The sequence below is a fragment of the Spermophilus citellus genome (genome assembly GCF_964194105.1).
Source record: "Spermophilus citellus genome assembly, chromosome: 7".
NCBI classification, from domain to species: Eukaryota; Metazoa; Chordata; class Mammalia; order Rodentia; family Sciuridae; genus Spermophilus; species Spermophilus citellus.
In genome coordinates this window covers 29,069,206-29,091,014 of record NC_138188.1, presented here as the reverse complement: position 1 = coordinate 29,091,014, position 21,809 = coordinate 29,069,206, and the positions used below count along the sequence as shown (strand labels likewise).

General features: G+C 37.0%; 3 protein-coding genes across 8 annotated transcripts in view; 1 reads left to right on the top strand and 2 right to left on the bottom strand.

Moving 5' to 3' along the window:
- The window catches only part of NEK11 (NIMA related kinase 11), a 319,132-nt gene extending 310,576 nt beyond the window's left edge, over positions 1-8,556 (bottom strand). For 3 of the 4 annotated variants that reach the window (XM_081301665.1, XM_081301666.1, XM_081301667.1), the window contains exons 1-2: positions 8,418-8,556; positions 5,048-5,317 (exon numbers count right to left, since the gene is read on the bottom strand). In XM_081301665.1, the coding sequence (XP_081157791.1) occupies positions 5,048-5,217 (170 nt within the window). In that variant the 5' untranslated portion in view covers positions 5,218-5,317; positions 8,418-8,556. The remainder of the gene's footprint in view (positions 1-5,047; positions 5,318-8,417) is intronic. The other variant, XM_081301668.1, reaches the window with a different exon arrangement.
- Positions 8,557-9,068: 512 nt separating this feature from the next.
- ASTE1 (asteroid homolog 1) lies at positions 9,069-15,676 on the top strand. Of its 2 annotated transcripts, none has more exons than XM_081301671.1 (3): positions 9,069-9,206; positions 10,033-11,358; positions 14,695-15,676. In XM_081301671.1, exons 2-3 carry the CDS (start codon positions 10,054-10,056, stop codon positions 14,716-14,718), a joined length of 1,329 nt encoding a protein of 442 aa, XP_081157797.1. In that variant the 5' UTR covers positions 9,069-9,206; positions 10,033-10,053; the 3' UTR covers positions 14,719-15,676. The 2 variants fall into 2 exon arrangements, with proteins under 2 accessions (XP_081157797.1, XP_081157796.1); XM_081301670.1 differs by lacking the exon at positions 14,695-15,676 and adding an exon at positions 12,884-14,462.
- Positions 15,677-16,613: 937 nt separating this feature from the next.
- Positions 16,614-21,809, bottom strand: part of ATP2C1 (ATPase secretory pathway Ca2+ transporting 1) — a 140,273-nt gene continuing 135,077 nt past the window's right edge. Inside the window, exon 28 of one of the 2 annotated variants that reach the window (XM_081301663.1) lies at positions 16,614-18,589. In XM_081301663.1, the coding sequence (XP_081157789.1) occupies positions 18,494-18,589 (96 nt within the window). In that variant the 3' untranslated portion in view covers positions 16,614-18,493. The remainder of the gene's footprint in view (positions 18,590-21,809) is intronic. The other variant, XM_081301664.1, reaches the window with a different exon arrangement.

The following is a 21,809-nucleotide window of genomic DNA, read 5'->3' as shown; positions in this document are numbered from 1 at the left end:
CTCTAAGATATCATCTCACTCCAGTCAGAATGGCAGCTATTATGAAGACAGACAACAATAAGTGTTGTGAGGATGTGGGGGAAAAGGTATACTCATCACTGCTGGTGGGACTGCAAATTGGTGCAGCCAATTTGGAAAGCAGTATGGAGATTCCTTGGAAATATGGAATCATATGATCTTGGAACCACCATTTGACCCAGCTATCCTTCTCCTCTGTTTATATGCAAAGGACTTAAAAATAGCATACTACAGGGACACAGCCACATCAGTGGTTATAGCAGCACAATTCACAATAACTAAATTGTAGAGCCAACCTAGATGTCCTTCAGTGGATGAATGGATTAAAAAAATATGACATATATACACAATTGAATTTTACTCAGCATTAAAAAAGAACAAAATCATGGCATTTGCAGGTAAATGGATGGCGTTGGAGAAAATAATGCTAAGTGAAGTCAGCCAATCCCCAAAAAAACAAATGCTGAATGTTTTCTCTGATATAAGGAGGTTGTCTCATAGTAGGGTAGGGAGGAGAAACACGGGAGGAATAGATGAATTCTATATAGGGAAGAGGGGTGGGAGGGAAAGGGAGGGGGCAGGGGATTAACAAGGATGGTAGAATGTGATGGACATCATTATACAAAGTACATATATGAAGACTTGAATTGGGTGTTAACATACTTTATATGCAAACAGAGATACAAAAAATTGTGATATATGTGTATTAAGAATTGTAATGAAAAACAACAACAACAAAGTACATGTATAAAGGCATAAATTGGCGTGAACATACTTTATATAAAGAGATAAGATAAATTGTGCCCTATATGTGTAATAAGAATTGTAATGCTTTCCACTGCTGTTGTGCATTTAAAAAAAAAAAGACAGAGAAGAGTTAACATGGAGAATATATAAGAAACTTAATAGAAAAAAGAAAAATAGTAAAACACATAATCTGATTTAAAAATGGGCAATAGACCTAAAGAGACATTTCTCAAAAGAAGACAGAAACAACCTACAGATAGATGAAAAATACATAACATCATTAATCATCAGGGAAATGCAAATCAAAACCACAATGAGATAGCACCTCATTCCAGTTAGAATGGCTATTACCAAAAAGATTAAAGATAACAAGGATGTAGAAAAAAGAGAACCTCTGCACACCATTTGAAGGAATGTACATTAGTACAGCAATTATGGAAAACAATAGGGTGGTTCCTCAGAAAATTAAAAATAAAATGACCATATGATCCAGCAATCACACTACTGATCATATATTCAGAGCAAATGAAATTACTATGTAAACTAGACATCTTTGTTTATTGAAGCACTATTCACAACAGCCAAGAAATGTAATAAAACTAAGTATCCCATCAATTGATGAATGGATAAAGAAAGTTTGGTACATTTACACAATGAAATACTATCTAGACATAAAAATAATGAAATTCTATCATTTATAACAACATGGATAAGCAGGAAAATACTTTCTTAAGTGAAATAAGCCAGACATAGAAAGACAAATACCACATAACATCACTCATACGTCTAAAGAAATTTATCTCACAGAAGTAGAATTTAAAATAATGGTTACCAAAGGTTGTAGAATGTATGGGAAAAGGTTGGTTAATGGATACTAAGGTATAGTTAAATGTGAGAAATAAGTTCTATGTTCTATTTCACAGTAGTGTGACTATAGATAATGATAATGTACTGTATATTTTTTAAAAGCTAAAAGACAAGATTTTTAATGGTTTCATGGCATAGAAGTGATGTTTGAGGAAAGAGACATACTTGCCCTGATTTGAACATTATATTATATATACAAGTGTGTGTATGTGTGTGTATATGTATATGTGTATAAAAATAGCACATAGTATCCCATAAATATGTACAATACTTGTGTGTCAATTAAAAAATCATTTGGGTTTGCAAAAAAGAAAACATACTTTGACATCTTAACAAAAATATAAGATGAAATTATGAATTAAAACTAGAAAAATCTTTTTAGGGATACAACATAATTACATTAATTAGACCAGAGTAGCTATACTTATTTTTTAAAATCCCAAAAGTTGCTTTTTAAGTTTCAAAATGTAAAACACAATAAAGGAAAAACCTCTATCCCATTCACTACTCAATTTAACAATTTAATTTTATTCTACTGAGATAATAAAAAAGGAATGCCAGATATTTATACCAAAAGAAAACTCTCTCCAAACATGCAATAATCAAGTGTAATGTGTGTGGCTCTTACTTTTATCCCATAGCTAATCTGGAAGTCAATAAAAATTTAAAAGAATGTAATTAAAGATCACAGTATACACAAAATATCAGTGATAGAGTGGTGCCCCCATGTGGCATAATGAGAAACTGCAATATTTTGATTGTAAATTTTCTTTTATAAGTTTTAGAGATGTAAAAGAGTAAATGACAACAGAATTATTATAATATCAAAAAAAATCCTTGAAGAAGTTTTTAAAATCACATGCCTAATAGCAAATTACTTTGGAAGATTTGTTTCTCAAAAGCAGAGTGCAAAAGAAAAACTTCCACTTAGTAGAGGATTCCAAAAGCAGTCACTGGGTAGATTGGCTAAAGTTTGATTAGACTTCCTTTAATTATTTTATTGACTTGGCTTGTTTATAATTAAGGTAAATTTCAGTTGTTACTGAGTGATAATTCTCTGTAAGGCCATGTGATAGCTCCATCTTATAAAAATAGGTAGACATATTATTTAATCCTTATTACAGTCTTATGAGATATTATACCATGTTACAGAGAGCATAGTAAAGTTCAGATTAGGAACCAGGTATGCTTTACTCTTTGGCTTCTTTAGCTTCTTAGCCATGGTCTTAATGATGACACTGTAGTGCCCTCTTTCTAGCATTCTAGGATTTCATGAGCAGTCATATCCATTCTCTTTCCGGGTTTAGTAAATTTCCAGAAAAAAAAAAAATCAGCAGCTAGTGGAAAGGTAGGATGCAGTTAGGCCTAAGGGACATGAACAGGAGCAGGAATGTGGCTAATCAGATAACAAAGAATTTGTCCAAAGGGAGTAGTTGCTAGCCAGGTCCAGTCCACTGTGGCTACGAAGGCACAGATTTTAGCATATGTTACTCAATCTTTTTGTTTTATTCTTCTAAAGGAGATGAAATGCTCAATTTTTGAGAGCTGCCCATTTGAAAATACTAGCAACTAATTTAGGATTAAAAAGAAATTCTATGCAGACCAAACAAAACACACCTGAAGGCTGCATGCGACCAGTATGTAATTTATTTTAGATGATAAATGATTCCTTTTCCAAATAGTCCTAGACTAGACCTTGTAATGCCAAATGATTTGACCATTATTCTCACCATTGGATTCATTCCACAACACTAGGATTTGTCTGTCATCTTCAGCTCAAGTCATGTGTTTTAAGATTATTTCCAATATAAGAAAAGTCACTTATAAATCATTACCACCCAACCAGTCCCACACCCCCCACCTTTTCTTACTTTCTTTCCCCCTATGGACAGCCTCACATACCCATACCCACCCCCACACACTCTACACTCATTAATCTCAAGTCCAGAGCTTTCAAGATCAGTTTTCACACATTTTATTTTAGCTCCTTTTAATCAACATTTTAGCCTTTCTGTGAATTCTCTTTAAATTCCTCATCTGTCTCATTAGTTGAAAAAACTCAAATTTGACATGGTCCAAAGTGTGGTTTTTATAAGTCCTCGGCCAAAATTAGGTCTTATGCTCAATGCTGAAGGCTCTCTAATAATTGCCAAATATTCATCATTCTACTCTGTGCTGCTAGAAGAGCACCTCTAGATTAAAGGGGAAAAATCCTTTGGGGGGCAGGAGTCATAATGTATGTTTTCTAAGAATATCAGTAAAATTCCAGCTCCTTCACCATTCTTCATGTAGAAATTTATTGAAAACTATTTAAAATTACAACTTTTAAAAATTCTACACAAAGTATTTTAAAGGTTGATCTTTAAAATAAAGTAGTAGCATTAGTGACACTTGCTTTTGTAATTTCTATTAATATGAAGAAGTAGAAAAGTATTTATCACACACTAACTTTAAATCTGCACTTAAATATCCAATGAGAAAAAGTTGGAATAACTCAGAGTATCTAAAAAACTTCTGAATAAAAGAACAGACTATGGGATGGAAATCTGGTCTTCTAGGGCTAAGGGCTGATTTCTTGGATCATTTTGCTTCTGCTTTCTCTGCTCCTGTTTCTAATTGCAAGTTTCTTATCCTAACTTCAGTTCCAACTTTCACTACCAAAATTAAAAAAAAAAAAAGCTTTAAGCTAAAAATGAAAATGTATCCTCATCCAGAAGAAATGTACTATCCAAAAAGTATTATTACATTTTTCTCTGGGAGTTATGGGGTCAAAACCAAAGAAAAGCAATTTACAAGGAAGTCATTAACATAAGCTAATTTTAAACAAAGACTGAATTTGGTTTAAATATCTAGTCTGAGGGCTTTTTGAGTACAGATTTTGAAAATTTCTTTCAGAGAAAAGCCAAATAAAATTAATGCCATGTTTCCTTTAGTACATCATTTTCACCTCAAATGTGAATTACTGCTTATTTATATTTCATAACACTTCTAAAAGTGCAGTCATAAACATTACTTCTTTTTCTTATTCAAGAATTTACAATCAAGTTAAGTGAAAGCAATATTGTAATTGGGACTGTGGCATACTAAAAAATTATCATATGATCTACCCCATTTACCTTCTTTAGGTTATTTGGATACTTTATTCACAATTGAAATGCCTTTAAGAACCTTATCTGGGGCTGGGGTATAACTGAGTGACAGAGCACTTGCCTGGCATGCATGAGGCCCTGAGTTCAATTCCCAAGACCACAAAAGAAGAAAGAAAAAAAAACATATCTTAAGAGATAAATGAAGGAATAGCTTTAGTAGCTTCTTGCTTTAATGCAAAAAACAGGTTCAAGGATATCCAATGTTCTTAATCAGCCAGTAGTTGCACATACAGGGAGCCAAGGTCAGTATGAAGCATTTTACTTACAATTCCTCTCCTCTTTTGGCTTTCCTATCTGAAACCAGATAGACAGTTCCAAAACTTCCACTTCCAAGTTTCTGCTGAAGCACATATCTTCTTGCAATCAAGGTCTCTGGATAAGTGGAAACAGCTGTTGATGCACACATACACTTAGCTGCCTCTTGGAATTTCAACATCGCTCCAAACAAGATAGTACTGGTCTATTCATTTATAGAAACTTAACAATCAAGTCTCCTAATAGATGATCCAATTCATCCAGCAAATGTTGGTCAATGCCTGAAATGTGAAAAATCCAAACATCAGGTCTAAAAGATGCTAAGACTCCTACAGAATATATAAGTATTAGACAGTGAGAACTGCACCTTGATTAACAGACTGATTCCTTATTGGTTAGTTTTAATGATTTCAAAGGAAAGAAAAAAAGGTAGAAGCTTCAAATTCCAGGACAAGGCAATCTTTCATGGTAAGAGAGTCTATCTTAGTACATCCAAATTTGTCAAAACTAAAAACAAACAAACAAAAGGCTATCCAGCCCATCTGGTGGTACACACCTGTAATCCCAGCTACTCTGGAGGCTGAGGCAGAAGAATTTCAAATTAGAGGCCAGTCCAGGCAATTTGGAAAGATCCTAAGCAACTTAGCAAAATCCTTAATAAAATTATAAATAAAAAGGGTATATACAAAAATTGGAACAATACAGAAAAGATTAGCATGGTACCTGAGCAAAGATGACACGGAAATTTGTGAAGGATCCCTTATTTTAAAAATGTTTTAAAATAAAAATAAAAAGGGCTGGGGATGAAACTCAGTGGTAAGGTACCCCTTGGATTCAAACCCCAAAAGAAGGGGAGAGGGAGAGAGGGAGAGAGGGAGAGAGGGAGAGAAAGAGAGAGAGAGAGAGAGAGAGAGGAGAGGAGGGGAGGGGAGGGGAGGGGAGGGGAGGGGAGGGGAGGGGAGGGGAGGGGAGGGGAGGGGAGGAAAGGAACAAAAAGGAAACCATGAAAAATGATGGCCTGGGAATCACACGTACATCTGTACTCTCAGTGATTCCAGAGACTGAGGCAGAAGGATCGCAAATTTGATGCCAGCCTTTGTAAGACCCTGTCTCAAATTTAAAAATAAGGAGAGCTGAGGATGTGGCTCAGTGGGAAAGTGCCCTTGGGTTCAATCCTCAGTACAATAAGTAAATAATAAGGTTGGGGAATCTATCCCAGTAATAGAGTATCCTGGGGTTAAATCTCTGGGACCATCAAAAAAAAAAAAATCCAAATACAGTTGTCAATTCCTTAAATCTACACACTTGCATCAACATTTTGCAATACTCTCTTTGCACTTTAGGTCTATTATGGTTTACAAATACTGAGTTAGAATTAAAGAAGATAGCTTAATACTGCTTTAGTTTTTTTCCTGTAAATTTTAATCATAGTTTTTCCACTTATTATAATAGATGAGAGGAAGGATAGGAATTCAGAATGAATTTCTTCCCATGTTAAGCAAATTCTGATCCAGTTTCTGAAGCTTCTATTATACCCTGTGGGTAGAGAGTAATCTCTCTGGGTTAGAATACAAATGTATTTCAAAACTAAAATCATATTCTAATATTAGCTGAATATAAATGTGCTATGGATAAATCTGTAATTCCTCAAGGACATATGAAATGTATGGCAGAGTTATGAGAAGTAGGACTATTTCATGAGTAGGTACATAGTAAAATCATTTTTATTTCATCAAAATGTTAACTGTTTTGCTAGTAATCATGAAAATTATGCTTTTGTTTTAAATCTATATGAAAATGATTTTAAATTGAAGACTATGCCTTGAAGTTAGGTTTTCATATTCAATAATTCCAAAGTAATAAGTCAAAAAGCTATTGTTTGGGGGACTGGGTTGTGGCTCAGTGGTAGAGCGCTTGCCTAGCATGTGTGAGGCACTGAGTTCGATTCTTAGCAACACATATAAATAAATAAAATAAAGGTCCATCAACAACTAAAAAATATTTTTTTAAAAAAATCTATTGTTTATAATGAAGATCAGTTGTCTTTGTGTGATAGTAGTGTCAGTTAACCACAATGACAATCAACCACAAAAATGACCTCATATATTCTTTAAAGAGAACATAAACATGTAAATATCCATTTATTACATTTTATTACTTAAAAATCCATTGACCACATTTTATTTACTTAAAATTTTATTTATTACATTTTATTTTCAAACTAATTAGTTGTTTCACCCCATGCCAGTGAGATTAGAGAAATGCCCCTCCTCAAAGAAATATTAGTGAAATTTGCTGCTAAAAAAAATAGGGAAAACTGGAGAGCAGGCCTCTAATCTCTAAATGTACCTTTTGTTTTCCTCACTAGCATATAAAAGTGTATTCTGGACAAATTGAGCTGTTCAGAAAAATGTATGGACTCTCAGCCTTTTCGACTGAAAACAGGGCTTCAGATCCCTCAGTAATTCTTATTTTAGAGAGATTAAAGTCTCCAGTTAGTAAAGCACAGAATTCGAGGGCAGAATAGATATGGGAGGTTCAGATCCAGAGCTCTTATTTGTAAAGAAGAGTTTAAACGTGGCAGCGTGCAAGCAGGCTGTCCTGGGCTGCAGAGTACTCTGGGGTTAGGGTCCCTGCAGCCCAACCTCACATCAGCCCTGCCACCCTGGGTCATTCCAGTGCACGTGTAGCCCATCCCTTCCCCTGGTCTCCCCTATAAGTCCACCCAGTAATGTACCAGCTTTTAGATTTACAGTTCACTTGATCTACCTGTTCTCTCATCAACACCCCTAACCCCTGAGCGCAAGAAGAAACCTTTGTATCCCCAGGACTTGGCACAACACCTGACATACACTAGAATGTTATAAGGGCAAAATAGTGTCTAACAGACTAACTGCTGCCCAAAGGGGGGAAAAAAGAGGGGACAAATGAAAAGATGGATGAGAACCTAGAAAGGGGAGAGATTATCTTCTTATGCAAGTTATCCACGGGAAGTGAAAAGAATCTCCCTGGAGCAAAAACAAAGGAAAGGTGAGTGTTTACCACTTGCTGAAACAAAGTAATAAACTTGTTCCCTGGTAATAAATTCGAGGAAGCCGATTTGACACCAGATTCTGCTAAACTAGACGTCTAACTATCCTTAAAGGTAAGCTTCAACTTTGAAGTAAAACAATTCTCAAAGCTGATTAGGCCATATCGAGGGGCAACAGATACTCTTATTTTCCCGAGACTAAGAGATCCGGGAGGTGACGAGTCGGCGAAAAGGAGAAGAAGCGAGGAGAGAGGCCTAGAGAAGCAGGACCCTGCCCGCTGCAGCTCGAAGTCACGACCTTCCCCGCGAGGGGGAGCGGGGCACGCCGCGAGGAGCGCAGTTCGCATTACCTTTCGCCGCCGCGGACGGAGGAGCGGCGGCCCCGGCGGCATGCCCGAGTCCCGCCAGTAACTCGGCGGGCCTCAATTTAGGGGCAGCGGTACCCCGCCGTGCTCCGGAGCACCGAGGCTACAGCTGTTTGGCGCGGTCGCCCAGGAGACGGCGCGGGGCATGCTGGGAAGTCGGGGCGAGGCTTTCACCCAGGCGGAAGTGCTCGCGGACCCAAATAGGTGTGTGTGGGGTTCGGGGAAGACGTGGGGGCCGAGCTTCCCAGCTAAACAGCAGCCGTTTCTAAACATACGTCCCAACCTTCTTTAGCAATTGAGCATCTCTGGGCCCGAGAAGCACCTTCGCCTCCCGACCGCCCAGTCTGGCACCCTGGTCTTCACCGAACTGGACTTCCCGGTGACCCCACACCGGAGACTTCCGGTTGCCGGCCTTGAGGTTAAACTGCCTAACGCAGGGGCTGCGAGTCCCCTGGGCTCCTGCGGGATTCTGATGGAGGAGCTACTCCTCTGCGAGGACACAGCAGGTGGGCGCCGCTGCTGGTCGGGGCAGGTTGTGAAGACCGGGGTGGCGCGGCGCACCAAGGCCTGTATTTGAGGAATTAGACCTTTTGAGCACCATTTGCTACCCAGTTGGCATTTGCTGAACAACTACTTCGTGCAAGGCCCTCTAATGGGCTTAGAGCGAGTCAACAAGATCTGTATTCGCAGACGCTTTCCACGACAGACTATAAAGAAACTGGAACTATATAGGATGAGGTGCTGAGAAATGAACAAGACTGGGACTAGGCTGAGGTGAGTCAAGGGCAAAATATAAGTGGATGTCAAAAAATTTAGTGATCAAGATAATAAATAAACTTTAATGCAGTATCTCTAAAAACCAAAATGTATTGTTGACAAAATGCAGGGTTTTAAATAAAGGCAGGATTGGTCATAATACCATACTGAGCCATAGTGAACCCTGAAACTAAAAGAAAACAAACAGTAATACTAATTCTATAAGTTGTTACCCAAGTAGGGAAGATAAACTGCTTCAGATATATGCATGGTAAGATAAAAAAGAGTTTCCAGATGGAATGATCTGGTAGTTGGATTCCTAGAGACAGGAAGCAGTAGTTTTCCTTACCAATTTAGAAGGGCCCACAAGCCCAGGACCTGAAAGAAGTTCCTAAATGCTGATTATCAATAAAAAAGAAAAACTAGATGACTATCATGGGTCCTACACACTTGAGTTTACTGAAATCCAGTGCTTTCTGATTATTTTTATGAGATTGATAAGGGTATCATTTTTGTAGCTTAGCACTTTTTATTTTGCCCCACAAAAGTCCATAGAACTTACATTCTGGTGTATCCATAATGGATTTTAGATGATTTTCCTTTAGAATCATCAGCAGTCTCTCTCTGTCCAAAGATTAAAACCCATGGAATCATTGAATTGTGCCTTATCTCACACAGGAAAACAAAAGTGCTCAGCTAATATTGCCTGAGGAACTAGGTAAGAATTCAGAGATAGTGACTACCAACATGTTCCATCTAAAGAACACTTTATAACATTTGCTACTTATTGATTTAATGGGGCTGAGAGCCACGATTTGAAAATGTGTTCCATTGTTTTAAACAGGCAGTTCTTCAGGCTGTCATCATGGGTATCCGAGGACTAATGAGTTTCGTGGAAGATCACAGTAATGAGTTCTTCACTGATTTGAAGTTGCGGGACACAAAAATTATCATTGATGGCTATGCTCTTTTCCACCGGCTTTGCTTCAATTCAAATTTGGAGCTTCGGTATGGAGGGGACTATGATTCTTTTGTAGAGGTTGTAGAAAACTTCTTTGAATCACTGTTTGCTTGTAATATATGCCCATATGTTGTATTAGATGGAGGATGTGACATTTCAGATAAAAAGCTTATAACTTTAAAGGATCGAGCTAGAGAGAAGATTCAGATGGCCCATTCCCTATCTATTGGTGGGGGTGGGTGTGTGTGTCCCTTACTCATCCGTGAAGTGTTCCTACAGGTTTTGATCAAGCTGCAAGTATGTTTTGTCCAGTGCTTTTCAGAAGCAGATCGGGATATTATGACACTTGCCAATCATTGGAATTGCCCTGTGTTATCATCAGATAGTGACTTTTGCATTTTTGACCTGAAAACAGGGTTTTGTCCATTGAATGGCTTCCAGTGGAGAAATGTGAACACTATTAAGGGCACACAAAACTACTATATTCCTGCCAAATGCTTTTCCCTTGATGCACTCTGCCATTACTTCAGCAATATGAACAAAGCTCTACTACCTCTCTTCGCAGTACTGTGTGGGAATGACCATATTAATCTGCCCATCATAGAGACATTCTTAAGTAAAGTACGCCTTCCTCTTAGAGCTACTAGTTCTAAGGGAAGGAGACACCACCGAGTTCTGGGACTTCTGAACTGGTTGTCTCATTTTGCTGACCCTACCGAAGCACTAGATAATGTTCTGAAATACCTCCCAAAAAAGGATCGAGAAAATGTTAAGGAACTTCTCTGCTGTTCCATGGAGGAATACCAGCAGTCCCAGGTGAAGTTGCAGGACTTCTTCCAAAATGGTACTTATGTTTGTCCAGATGCCTTGAATCTCGGTTTACCAGAATGGGTACTAGTGGCTTTATCCAAAGGCCAGCTGTCTCCTTTCATCAGTGATGCTCTGGTGCTAAGACGGACCATTCTTCAAACACAGGTAGAAAACATGCAGCGACCAAATGCCCACAAAATATCTCAGCCCATCCGGCAAGTTATCTATGGGCTTCTTTTAAATTCTTTCTCACATGTAGAAAACATGTCCTGGAGTGCCTTGCCTCATCAGTCTCTAGCTTTCAGTGAAGTAGAAAGGATTCATCAAAACATCAAAACATCAATTGTTCGTGCAGTAGAACTGCCCAAAGATCATTCTGATTTGAGCAAATTGACCAAGGTAAGTATAATACTAATGAAATTTTAATTAATCACTTTACTGTGCCATTACATGTATCATTTCTCTTAACATGATAAACTGAGGTTAGTTGCTATCTTGCCTTCATTTCATAGATGAGGAAAGTAGAACTCAAGTGAACTAGGTAATATCTTAGCCAGAGGGTCATTTCGAAGACTCAGACTTAACACTTCTTAACTCTAAATCTGTCATTTTCACAGTGTTTTCTTTACAATTATTACTACTGTATTGATAGCAGCTATCAGTAGAATGGGGTTCTGTGGCTTTAAAAAAATAACAAAAAATTCTGAACTACAGAAATAAAGTATACATATAGGCACTTTATATTGGTATAATATCTAATACTACATCAGGTTTCGATTAATATTAGTACTGATGGGTAGGTCTGATGTTTTTTATTGATGAGGACCTTTTTTTTAGGCTTCAGGTTTACGCATCATAGTGACTTGCTTGGTTTGATACTCATGATTCTCAGCCTCACTTGGCATTGCTTAACCTGGGTAACACTCAGATCAATCCCTTTTTTAAGGGCAAAATGTTCTTAAGAATCCCAGTGTTGCCTTCATTTTTTATATTATTTAATTATATTAAAAATTATAAAATAAAACTGTTTATGTTTGCAGTTAAACTTACAAATTAAATGCAGATGCAGATAAGCCTCCCACAACAAAGAATAATCTGGCCTCATAGACCCATTGATGCAGTTCCTGGCCTACACCACTGTTTAGGAACTAGCCTCTTAAGCCTCCCAGTGGTGACATCTCAAGAATGAGGAAAAAGGATTCATATTAAATGGGTGTAAGGACCTCTTTGACATTAGGGACTGCTAATAGGAACAGGGTTTCTTTTGGGAGTGCTGAAAATGATCTGGAATTGCCAATGGTTGTAGACACCTTGTAAATATACTAAAACTGTTAAATTGAATACTTTTTAAGGGTAAATTTTATGACATGTGTATTATATTTTGAAGAGTTGCTTTTAAGCCACCTTCTCCAGAGGATCTAATCTTTCTCATGATAATTCCATAGACAAAGCTTCTGGGGTCCCTTCAAGGGCCATGCCTAATTATAAATTACTGTACTCAGAGAAGCCCCAAGATGTGGTGTCCACATTAGGTGTATATAGTTCATTTATAGATCAGACCTAGATGCAGTTTTATGTCATTTTTATCATGCTTAGTAATAAAACTGACAATCAATAGCATTTTCATTGTTACAGAACTAGAAAGTTGAGCATAAGTCACATTCTCAAACAAGTAATTAAAACTCTACCCATATCAATAAAATTCAAATTAGCAATTGTTATGGTTTGGATATGAGGTGTACCTCAAAAGCTCCTGAGTTAATGCAAGAATGTTTGAAAGTGAACATCCAAGTTTGAATGGGTAATTGTGGGCTGGTGGAGCATGATGGAAGGAGGTGGGTCATTAGGGTCATACTCTGGAAGGGTGAGTTCATCTTTTCTCTATTCCTTCTCTTCTGCTTCCTGGCCACCATGAATGGAGCAGTGGTTCTCTGCCACAGCATTCTGCCATGACGTCCTGGTCTCACCATGGACTCAGAGCAGTGGACTTGACTGATCATGGACTGTAGCTCTGGAACCATGAGCCAAAATAAAATTTTCCTTCTTTAAGTTGCTCTCATCAGGTCATAAAGGTCACAGCATCATAAAGCTAACACAAAAGTATTCTAAAGAATGATATTTTGCTGAAGATCAATTTCTATTCAAACATAAATAGTACCTTGGAGTTTTGCAATTTTTAAACTTTTTAAATGACTTTACTGAAAAATAAATGTACAATGAAGTGCACATATCTAAAGTGTGCACTTTGATGAAGATTGACATGTTCGTATCTGTGAATCCATCCTACAATTTATGTGCCTACGACTTCTCTAAGAGTTTCCTCTGCCCCTTTGTAATTACTCCCTCCCTAGGTATATGCATATAGCAAAGTGCACAGATAGTCATACAGATGGATTTAGTATCACAAAATCGATACCTCCATGCAAAGAAAACCCAAATGAATAATGACTATCACCACCCCAGAAGCTTTCCATAGAGTCTGGTTCCAGTCACCATCTCTTCCACCCTCTGTAATCTTTCTCCTGACCTTTTAACAATGCAATTGTACTCATATAACTATGAAGGAATTCTTTCATCCTTAAATCACCATGTTTCACTGTGAAAAGCTATAGATCATTCATTTATAATTACTGTAAACATTGCATTGTGGAAACATACCACAATTGACTTTTCTGCTTTATTGATGATGGGCATTGGGGCAGTTTCCAGTTTGAGCTATTTCAAATAGTGCCATGAACATTCCAGTACACATGATTTAATGGACATATTTTTGTTTGCATATGTAACTACGAGGAACTTGCTGGGTCATACCCTCACACATGGAAGTTCAGCGTATAAGAAGTATTACTATTAGCATTTCAACGCATTGTACCAACTAATACTCCCAACCAGTAGCATGAGAGTAACTCTTTCTTACACCCTTGGGACTATGTTTTTTCTTGCCCTTCACCCGTTTTTTAAAGCTATTCTTGTGGTTGTGTAGTAGTATCATTTTAGCCAGTTAGGTGGGTAATTTGTATTTCTTTGATGACTTGAGCACCTTTTCATGGGCTCATTACCTATCTGGATATTCTTTTGTTTTTTTTTTTGTTCAAATACTTTGCCTGTTTTTCTGTGGTTTTGCCTGCCAGTCCTTTGTCAAATACAGTATTTGCAAATAGTCTCATCTATTCTGTCTTTTATATTTTAATGAGCAGGCCTTAATGTAGTCATTTAAATTTTTATTATTTATGGGATACCACTTTTGTGAGATACTTAAGAAATTCTTGCCTCTCAGAGATCATGAAAATGGTTTTCTGCATTTCACATTTAGATCTATCATCTACAGAGCTCATTGTGTTTATGTGTGTTTGTGTGGTGTGAAACCAGTCAGGACACCCATATGGAAATCCAACTGAATCAATGCATTAGAGCATGCTGGTCATTTTCCTTGCCAAGTGAAATGACAAGTGTTTCTTAAAACTTACCTGCACTCAGAGAAGGGTGAAATTTTAGTTCATTCTGTGCTCTCGGGTCATCTGGCTTTCTTTTAGCATAGAAATTAATTCTGTATATATCTTGATGCCTTTGGCTCTGATTGGCCCTTGATAAATCTAAACCAGGTGCAAATATGATTCCAAGCACAAATGCAGGTAAAAGTATTATTGTTTTTAACATGCTATATTAATAATACTTTACCTGCTTTGTGCCAGTTGTGATAGAAACTTTACACAATGTTTCATTTAATTCCCACAGAAACCACATGGGTTACCATGTTAGTTGTTAGCAGTGGACAGAACACCTCTCAAGTTAACAAAACAGGAGGTTGTTAATCAAAAGGAAACATGGAAGTGGATCATTCTTGGTGTATGAGGCAGTACCAAGATTAGCCTCTTTCTGGATACTTCTGCCTCTCCTGTGGCAGCTTCTGCAGGCCTGTGCTTTCACTCCCCAAGGGAAAGGGAAAGGAGTTGTCACATGCAATAAAATCTAAGGAGCTTTAAAGGGCTGTGAGCACAGTAGTTTCCTTTTGGGAAGGCGCCAAGGACTGGTGAGTTCAATGATGATATCATTATAATGCCTACTTTACATATGATCAGACAAACTGTAGAAAATAACAAAAACTTGCCCAAAGCAAAGTTGAGTGCAGAATACCTCTGAAATCAAAGTCCATTCTTTGCTTTGTTCATAAAAGTTCTAACTTGGCTTGAGAATTGAGTAACTTAAGCATTATATGACAGAAAAGAATTAATGTAGTTCTGTGTGCTTTTTAAAGTTTGGGACATGTATTTTTATTTTACTTTAATTAATGCTACTTCTAGCAAGCATTATTGTTATACTGAAAGCACTTCATTCATATACTTCTAATTTAAAAAATTCTTACTACTTAGAATCATCATACTATTCAAAATCCCCACACATTGAAGATGAAACAGTTTTGTCAGTTATGTTTTCAGATTAACAATTCCATTCTCAATTGTCAGCCACACTTAATACTGATAAAAAGTGTTAGATGCTAAGAAATGTACGACTATCTTGTCCTCCCAGAAAGAAAAAAATCTTTTCATGGCAGCATCCAGACACTAGGAATACAATTATTTTCTTAAAGTTTGATTATAAAGTTCCCCTGAAAGATACCCTTTTAACAGTCTTAATGTCCTTATTAGTAAGAGTGTGACTTATAAGATCTTTTTCTCAAAGTCTTTTGAGATCAAAGTAAAAATTATTTCTACAAGAAGGTCAAAACCCTCATGGCTGTTAACTTCTGACTTTTTTGAAGTACACTCTGTAAAGCATGAAAAAAGGGTGTGTGTGTGTGTGTGTGTGTGTGTGTGTGTTATTGCAAGGACAGTGCAGTTCTGTCTCCCTTGTCCACCACTGAATAATCCCAGGATGGGAGAAAAGCAGACAATAAAACATTCAGCAGGCAAGGGACATAAGACAGGACTCAAACAGAAGGCTATATAACATATAACATTTGTCTTCTGTAGGTGATTAGGAATGGCATCATGGAGAAAGTGGCACCTAAATACCAGCAAGTAAGAGCAGGGTTGAATATTGATCTGTTTTTTAAAGCAGAATACCGGGACTACTTACTAGTTAAAAGTGCAGATTGCTGTGTTCACCAAATTACTCAAAGTAGGGGACAAGGACTGAGGAACAAATTTCTAGCAGCCTTCCCAAGTGATGTGCGCACTGCATGTGCTTAGCAGCAGAAAGGCTGCAATAACAACAGACTTTTTAGAGGGAGCAGACCACACACCCATTTATGTATCTAATCAGTGTTTTCAATGTTTTGGGTATAGATGACTTTTTTCTCCTCAGAAATAAGTTCCACAGCTGACATTAAATCTCTTCTTGCTGTTAAAAAGAAAATAGAGGGAAAAAAATTCCCCAAAGTAATTTGTAGGATGTTTGGTGTGTATTTTCAGGTCTCCTTTGTTAGGCGGCAGATGCTTCTGTTAGAAACCCTAAAGGTGAAACAGACTATCCTGGAGCCAATCCCTACTTCTCTGAAGTTGCCTATTGCTGTCAGTTGCTACTGGTTGCAGCACGCAGAGGCCAAGGCAAAGCTACATCATCTACAAGCCCTTCTGCTGGGGATGCTGATGGGGCCTTTGCATGCCATAATCAACAGCCCTGGTAGGTATCTGGAAATTCCAGGTGCATGTCTTTGCATGTTGGTTACCAACTGTGTACACTCAAGAATTCACACAAATCCAAATTATTTACCCTTATGAATTACATCAGACTTAAAGGCACCAAAATGTCGTTTATTCATTGGTAAATATTTCTAAACACTTCCGTGTGCTGTGCTTCTATGTGATGTGCCAGGGGCTTGACTCCCAAATATACAGCTGGTATGTGTTGACACTGCCTGATCCCACCCTGCAACCTGGCAGGCTCAGTGCCTTGCTGTTTGATAATTGGTAAAAGGTGGGCCTTTTTACTACTTTAAAGGCACCTAATGCTTTAGGGAAAGGTGACTGTGTTTTGCCAGTTGCATTTTGAGTCCATGCTTCCCACCCCATTTTTAATACAGCAACACCGTCACAGGAAGCTTAATTAAAATTACTGAAAGTCAAACTTTTGAATACCTACAACCACAGTAAATATTCATGTTTGTGCTTTAAAAAAAAAAATCTTTTTCCCTCTACTGTGAGTTTAATTAGGAAAAAAAACCCTTCTATTTCTACTACAGAAATATACTTGAGGCAATTTCATCTGCATTTATCTGGAGAAATAAGTGTTCAAGCATTGAAACACCATAGTACGTTAATGCAAAATTCCCTGTAAGATTATGAATGCTGTAATACTATCTAAACAAGTATAAAATTTTCATACATAAAACAGTACTAATATGGCAGCTACCAGCCATCTAAGGTTAAATTCAAGTTAAAAATTCAACTTTCTCAATCACATTAGCCCCATTTCAAGTGCTCAGTAACCACTTGTGGATACAGGATACTGTGTTAGCACTGATTTAGAACATTTCCATAACTGCAGAAAGTTTTACTGGATAGCACTACTCTGCAGTTTACTTTTTAAAAGAATAAGTTAAATGAGAAGAGTGAAACAGCATGAACTCCAAAAACACCCCAAGTATTAAGAGACTCAAGTGTGACAATAGCCATCAGAGAGACTTTGGATATATGACAACCAACATAACAAACTGCTTAATAAGAACAAAAGTTGAGGGTTGTTCCTCTCTGAATAATACAGTAAAGAAAATTCTCAGAGTACAAACTATTACATTTTTACCTGAGTCCTACTGAAGGGTTATGTCAAGGGTCTATTTCTTTCTTTTAGGAAATGTGAACCCTGCACCCTGGCAGGCTCAGTGCCTTGCTGCTTGATAATTGGTAAAAGGTGGGCCTTTTTATTAAAGTTGGTCCAGTTGTCATTTTGCACATCTCCACTCAAACCTACATAGAAACATTGAGCTAAACACATGCAGCATTCTTGCCCCATAAAGAAGCTTTTTGTCAAAGTCCGAGTCATACTTTTGCTTTTGTCTCATAAAGCAGGTAAAAGTGTTTTGGACACAGCTATTTCTTTAAAACAAGTGCACTACAGCATGAGGTTTCTGTGAAAGGAAGATTAGTGAAAGAGAAAAGTAAAGAGAATGTTGTTTAATAGTCACTTGTTTCCATAGACAGAATTTGGAGAGTTCACATGCAGACATGTTTAAGATCAGGTAACAGATCAGCAGAAGAGATATTACTTCAAGGAAAAGATAATTTAGGGTTGAAGAAAGCTAGGTTATCATTAAAAAGTTACTTGAGTATAAATATTTCAATTTTATACAGCAAGGTATATATATATGAAGCCAGAAGAGAAAGACAATTAGGTTTTTAAATTAATTTTCTTCTTTGTGGAATCTGAAATTTTATATGTGAAGAAAATGTCAGGCTGATGCACTATTTTTGGAAAATACTGCCTTGAATTCTTTCTTTGTCTAGGTAAAGAAGAGCTGCAGGAAGGTGGTGCTAAGATGTTGTATGAAGAGTTCCAAAGAGTGAAGGAGCTGGCGTGGCCGGGCCGGAGACTGGATTTAGACACAGCTCACATCTTCTGTCAGTGGCAGTCCTGTCTCCAGATGGGGATGTATCTCAACCAGCTGCTGTCCACTCCTCTCCCAGAGCCAGACCTAACTCGGTAAGCATCACGGGAAACTTTAGTTCAGATGGATACATACAAAAGTGAATATTCTTATTTATATCTAAAATAAAGAAGTTACTTTAAAAAGTTATTCTTAGTAGAATTGATCTTGGATCACATTTATCACTGAAGAGCTGGAAACAGGAAAAACATTATTATTTTCATATTCCCAAAGCATGTTTTCATGATCAGATCCAATGAATAAAAATCACTGGGGAAAGAGAGGCAGCTATTGGTAGAATAGAACTTATTCCCTTCAGGTGTTTATTACTTTATAGAAGCTACTTCTTATGACACTACTGAAATATAACTGTATCCCCAGTCACCCTAGTTTGTTATTTTATGAGACTTTTTAAATTGCATCTCTTACCACCTGTCATAATCTTTACTCATTCATTCCAGTATTTATTAACTGCCTACTTTGTGTTAAGGTTTCATAAACAACAAAAATCTCTGTTCTCATGGAACTTTTATTCTAGTAAGATGATTATTAGACGTCATCTAGGGTTTTTGTCCTGCCAAATAATTATGAAGACAGGAGAGGCAGTAAGGGAGTTGAGCCTGTGTTCCTCAGAGTAGTATTGTATTTGACTCTGGAGTTTTAAGCTGGGTAAGAAGAAATGATAGCAGTAGGATTTGAGCCAGTGAAAAAACTATGATTAAGGGATTGGACATCTTTGTAATTACCCTTCTGGGAGGTGCTAGAGGAAGAAAGGAGGAGGAAAAGGTGATGGTTAGAAATGAGAGTATTTGAAATTGAATCTACAACATCCCCAACTCCTAACCAACATTTTTTAAATGAAAACAATGTATAAGTTCTATGAGGGCAGGGATTTGACTATTTATGACTGTAGCCCTAGTACCCTGCACTTTGAGTGATAATTTAGGAGGTATACAAAATATGATGGTGTAACTCTGAAGATGTTTCAAGATAAAAAGCTTCCTAGCAATAAGTAAGTGTCCTTAAAATCTCTGGGCCTCATCTGAGCTAACCCAAAAACCCACTACCAAATAAAATTAATTGGTTTTTGAACTTGGATTTTTTTATTCCTTTCCTTTAATAATTTAAGTCATTTCTTTACTGGATCCTCTCTAGCTACCACAGATTCCCTATACAACAACAGGAAAAACAAGACCAAACAGTTCTCTTAATAATGATTTCAGCAGGAGATTGTTCCTGCACCTCAGCATAATCAAGGCTTTATTTTAAATGATTTTACTCTGGTTAAATGTTGGTTCTACATTGGTTTATAAGGCACCAGTTGATCAACTCTAAGTCATATATTCAATTTGAGAGTTCCAGTTAATCCCATCTTCTATTTGTGAAGTGGGATTTTAGTCCAAGTGAATGACCTTGCAAATTATGCCATTACAATTTTCAAGAATTTTAACAAACTGCCTGTTTGGCTTATCAAGGTCATTTTAATTCCTTTTCTTTGAAGTGATAAAGAGGCCTATTTAGGGTTAGTTGCAAAACCAGTAATCATCATAATTTGTTAATAAAAAGTTTTTATATATCACCAGCCAGTAATTTTTTAATCACTAAGTTCCTTTCAACAAAGAACAAGATAATTCTGAAATTATTTTAATAATTTTAGAAAAACAGTAAGAGCTCTCAGTGTTGATAAAAATTTATTGAAGCCTTGTTAATCATACCTGACCCACTGCACTAACCTGATGCTTTACAACCATACTTTTTTTTTTTTTTTCCCCACTGTACAGACTGTATAGTGGAAGCCTGGTGCATGGACTATGCCAACAACTGCTAACATCAGCCTCTGTAGAAAGTCTCCTGAGCATGTGTCCTGAGGCTAAGCAACTTTATGAACACCTGTTCAATGCCACAAAGTCATATGCCCCAGCTGAACTCTTCTTACCAAAGGGTAAATCAAATTCAAAAAAAAAAAGAAAGAAGAAAAAGGGTACCACCTGGTCAAAGAACAGAGTGGGAACTGCCTCAGGTCCCCAATGCTTGTATGAGGGAAGCAATCGATTTGGGTTATTAATGGTTGAAAACTTGGAGGAACATACTGAAGCCACCAATACTGAATAAACTCAAGTCTACATATACTACATGTATAATTCTAACTTAAAATTTTGCTCTTACCTCCCTTGAAATAATTAGCTCTTTTCTTTAGAACTTAGGGGATAAACATGCTGACACATAATTATTGGATTCTGACATATTTTGTATTCTATTTTTAATAAAGATAACCTGATTTTAAGAAGCTTCTGATATCGCTTAAACACACTTATGAAAAAGCATATTTGTACTTCTCATGTTCCATTTCAGTAAGTTATAAATTTTAAAATTGCAACAGCACAGTTAGCTATATTTTCAAAGAGAAGAAGTCCTACTTCAATTGATTACTAAAAACAGTAAGCTGGTAATCATTTCAAAAAATTTCTTTGTTTTTTATGTATGAAAAGTCTGAACTGTGAAAAACAGAAGTTAGATGCCAACAAAAGAAAATAAAAACAGTAGATGAGACCATGCAAGGCTGATAAGCGCTATAGATACACTTCAGATTTTAAAGTAGCAGTTGAAACTGTAATGGCGCCAGCTACAAAAACAGCAATGCTGAGCTATTAGATATAGAGGAGGAAAAAACAATAAGAAATGAAAATAACACAAATATGTGCAGCAAAACAAGACGTTAGACCTTTTTTTGAAAAGTAGTTAATGAGTCATAACCAGTTGTTATTGGGTTTTTTAATTTTTATTCCATCCTGGGGATCCAACCAAGGGCCTTACACACACTGGGCATGTGCTCTACAACATCCCCAACTCCTAACCAACATTTTTTAAATGAAAAAAATTAGTCTAGAAAATATCAGATACATATATTAAGTGGTTATGAAAAATTTTTACTGTAATCGAAAAAGTTTGAAAGGCACCATTCTAGAAAATACTAGAGGCTGCTAACATTACAAATACCAACGGATATAAAAGTGCTGGCCAGTTCCAAATAAAGAACACGAAAGTAAAAATAAACAAGTAGAATGATTCAATACATTTGGGCAAGATCTGAAAGTATTCCAACCTTCATCTGTTCACACAGCTGTGTTCTTCCTCTTCTTCCACTGGCATATTCTCCATCAGTAATCTAAAGATATGTTCAACTGCCATTTTGAACAAGCCCATGCCCCATTCCTGATATCCAGTAAACAATTCTCTACACTTTCCTTGAAATACCACACCTCAGAGT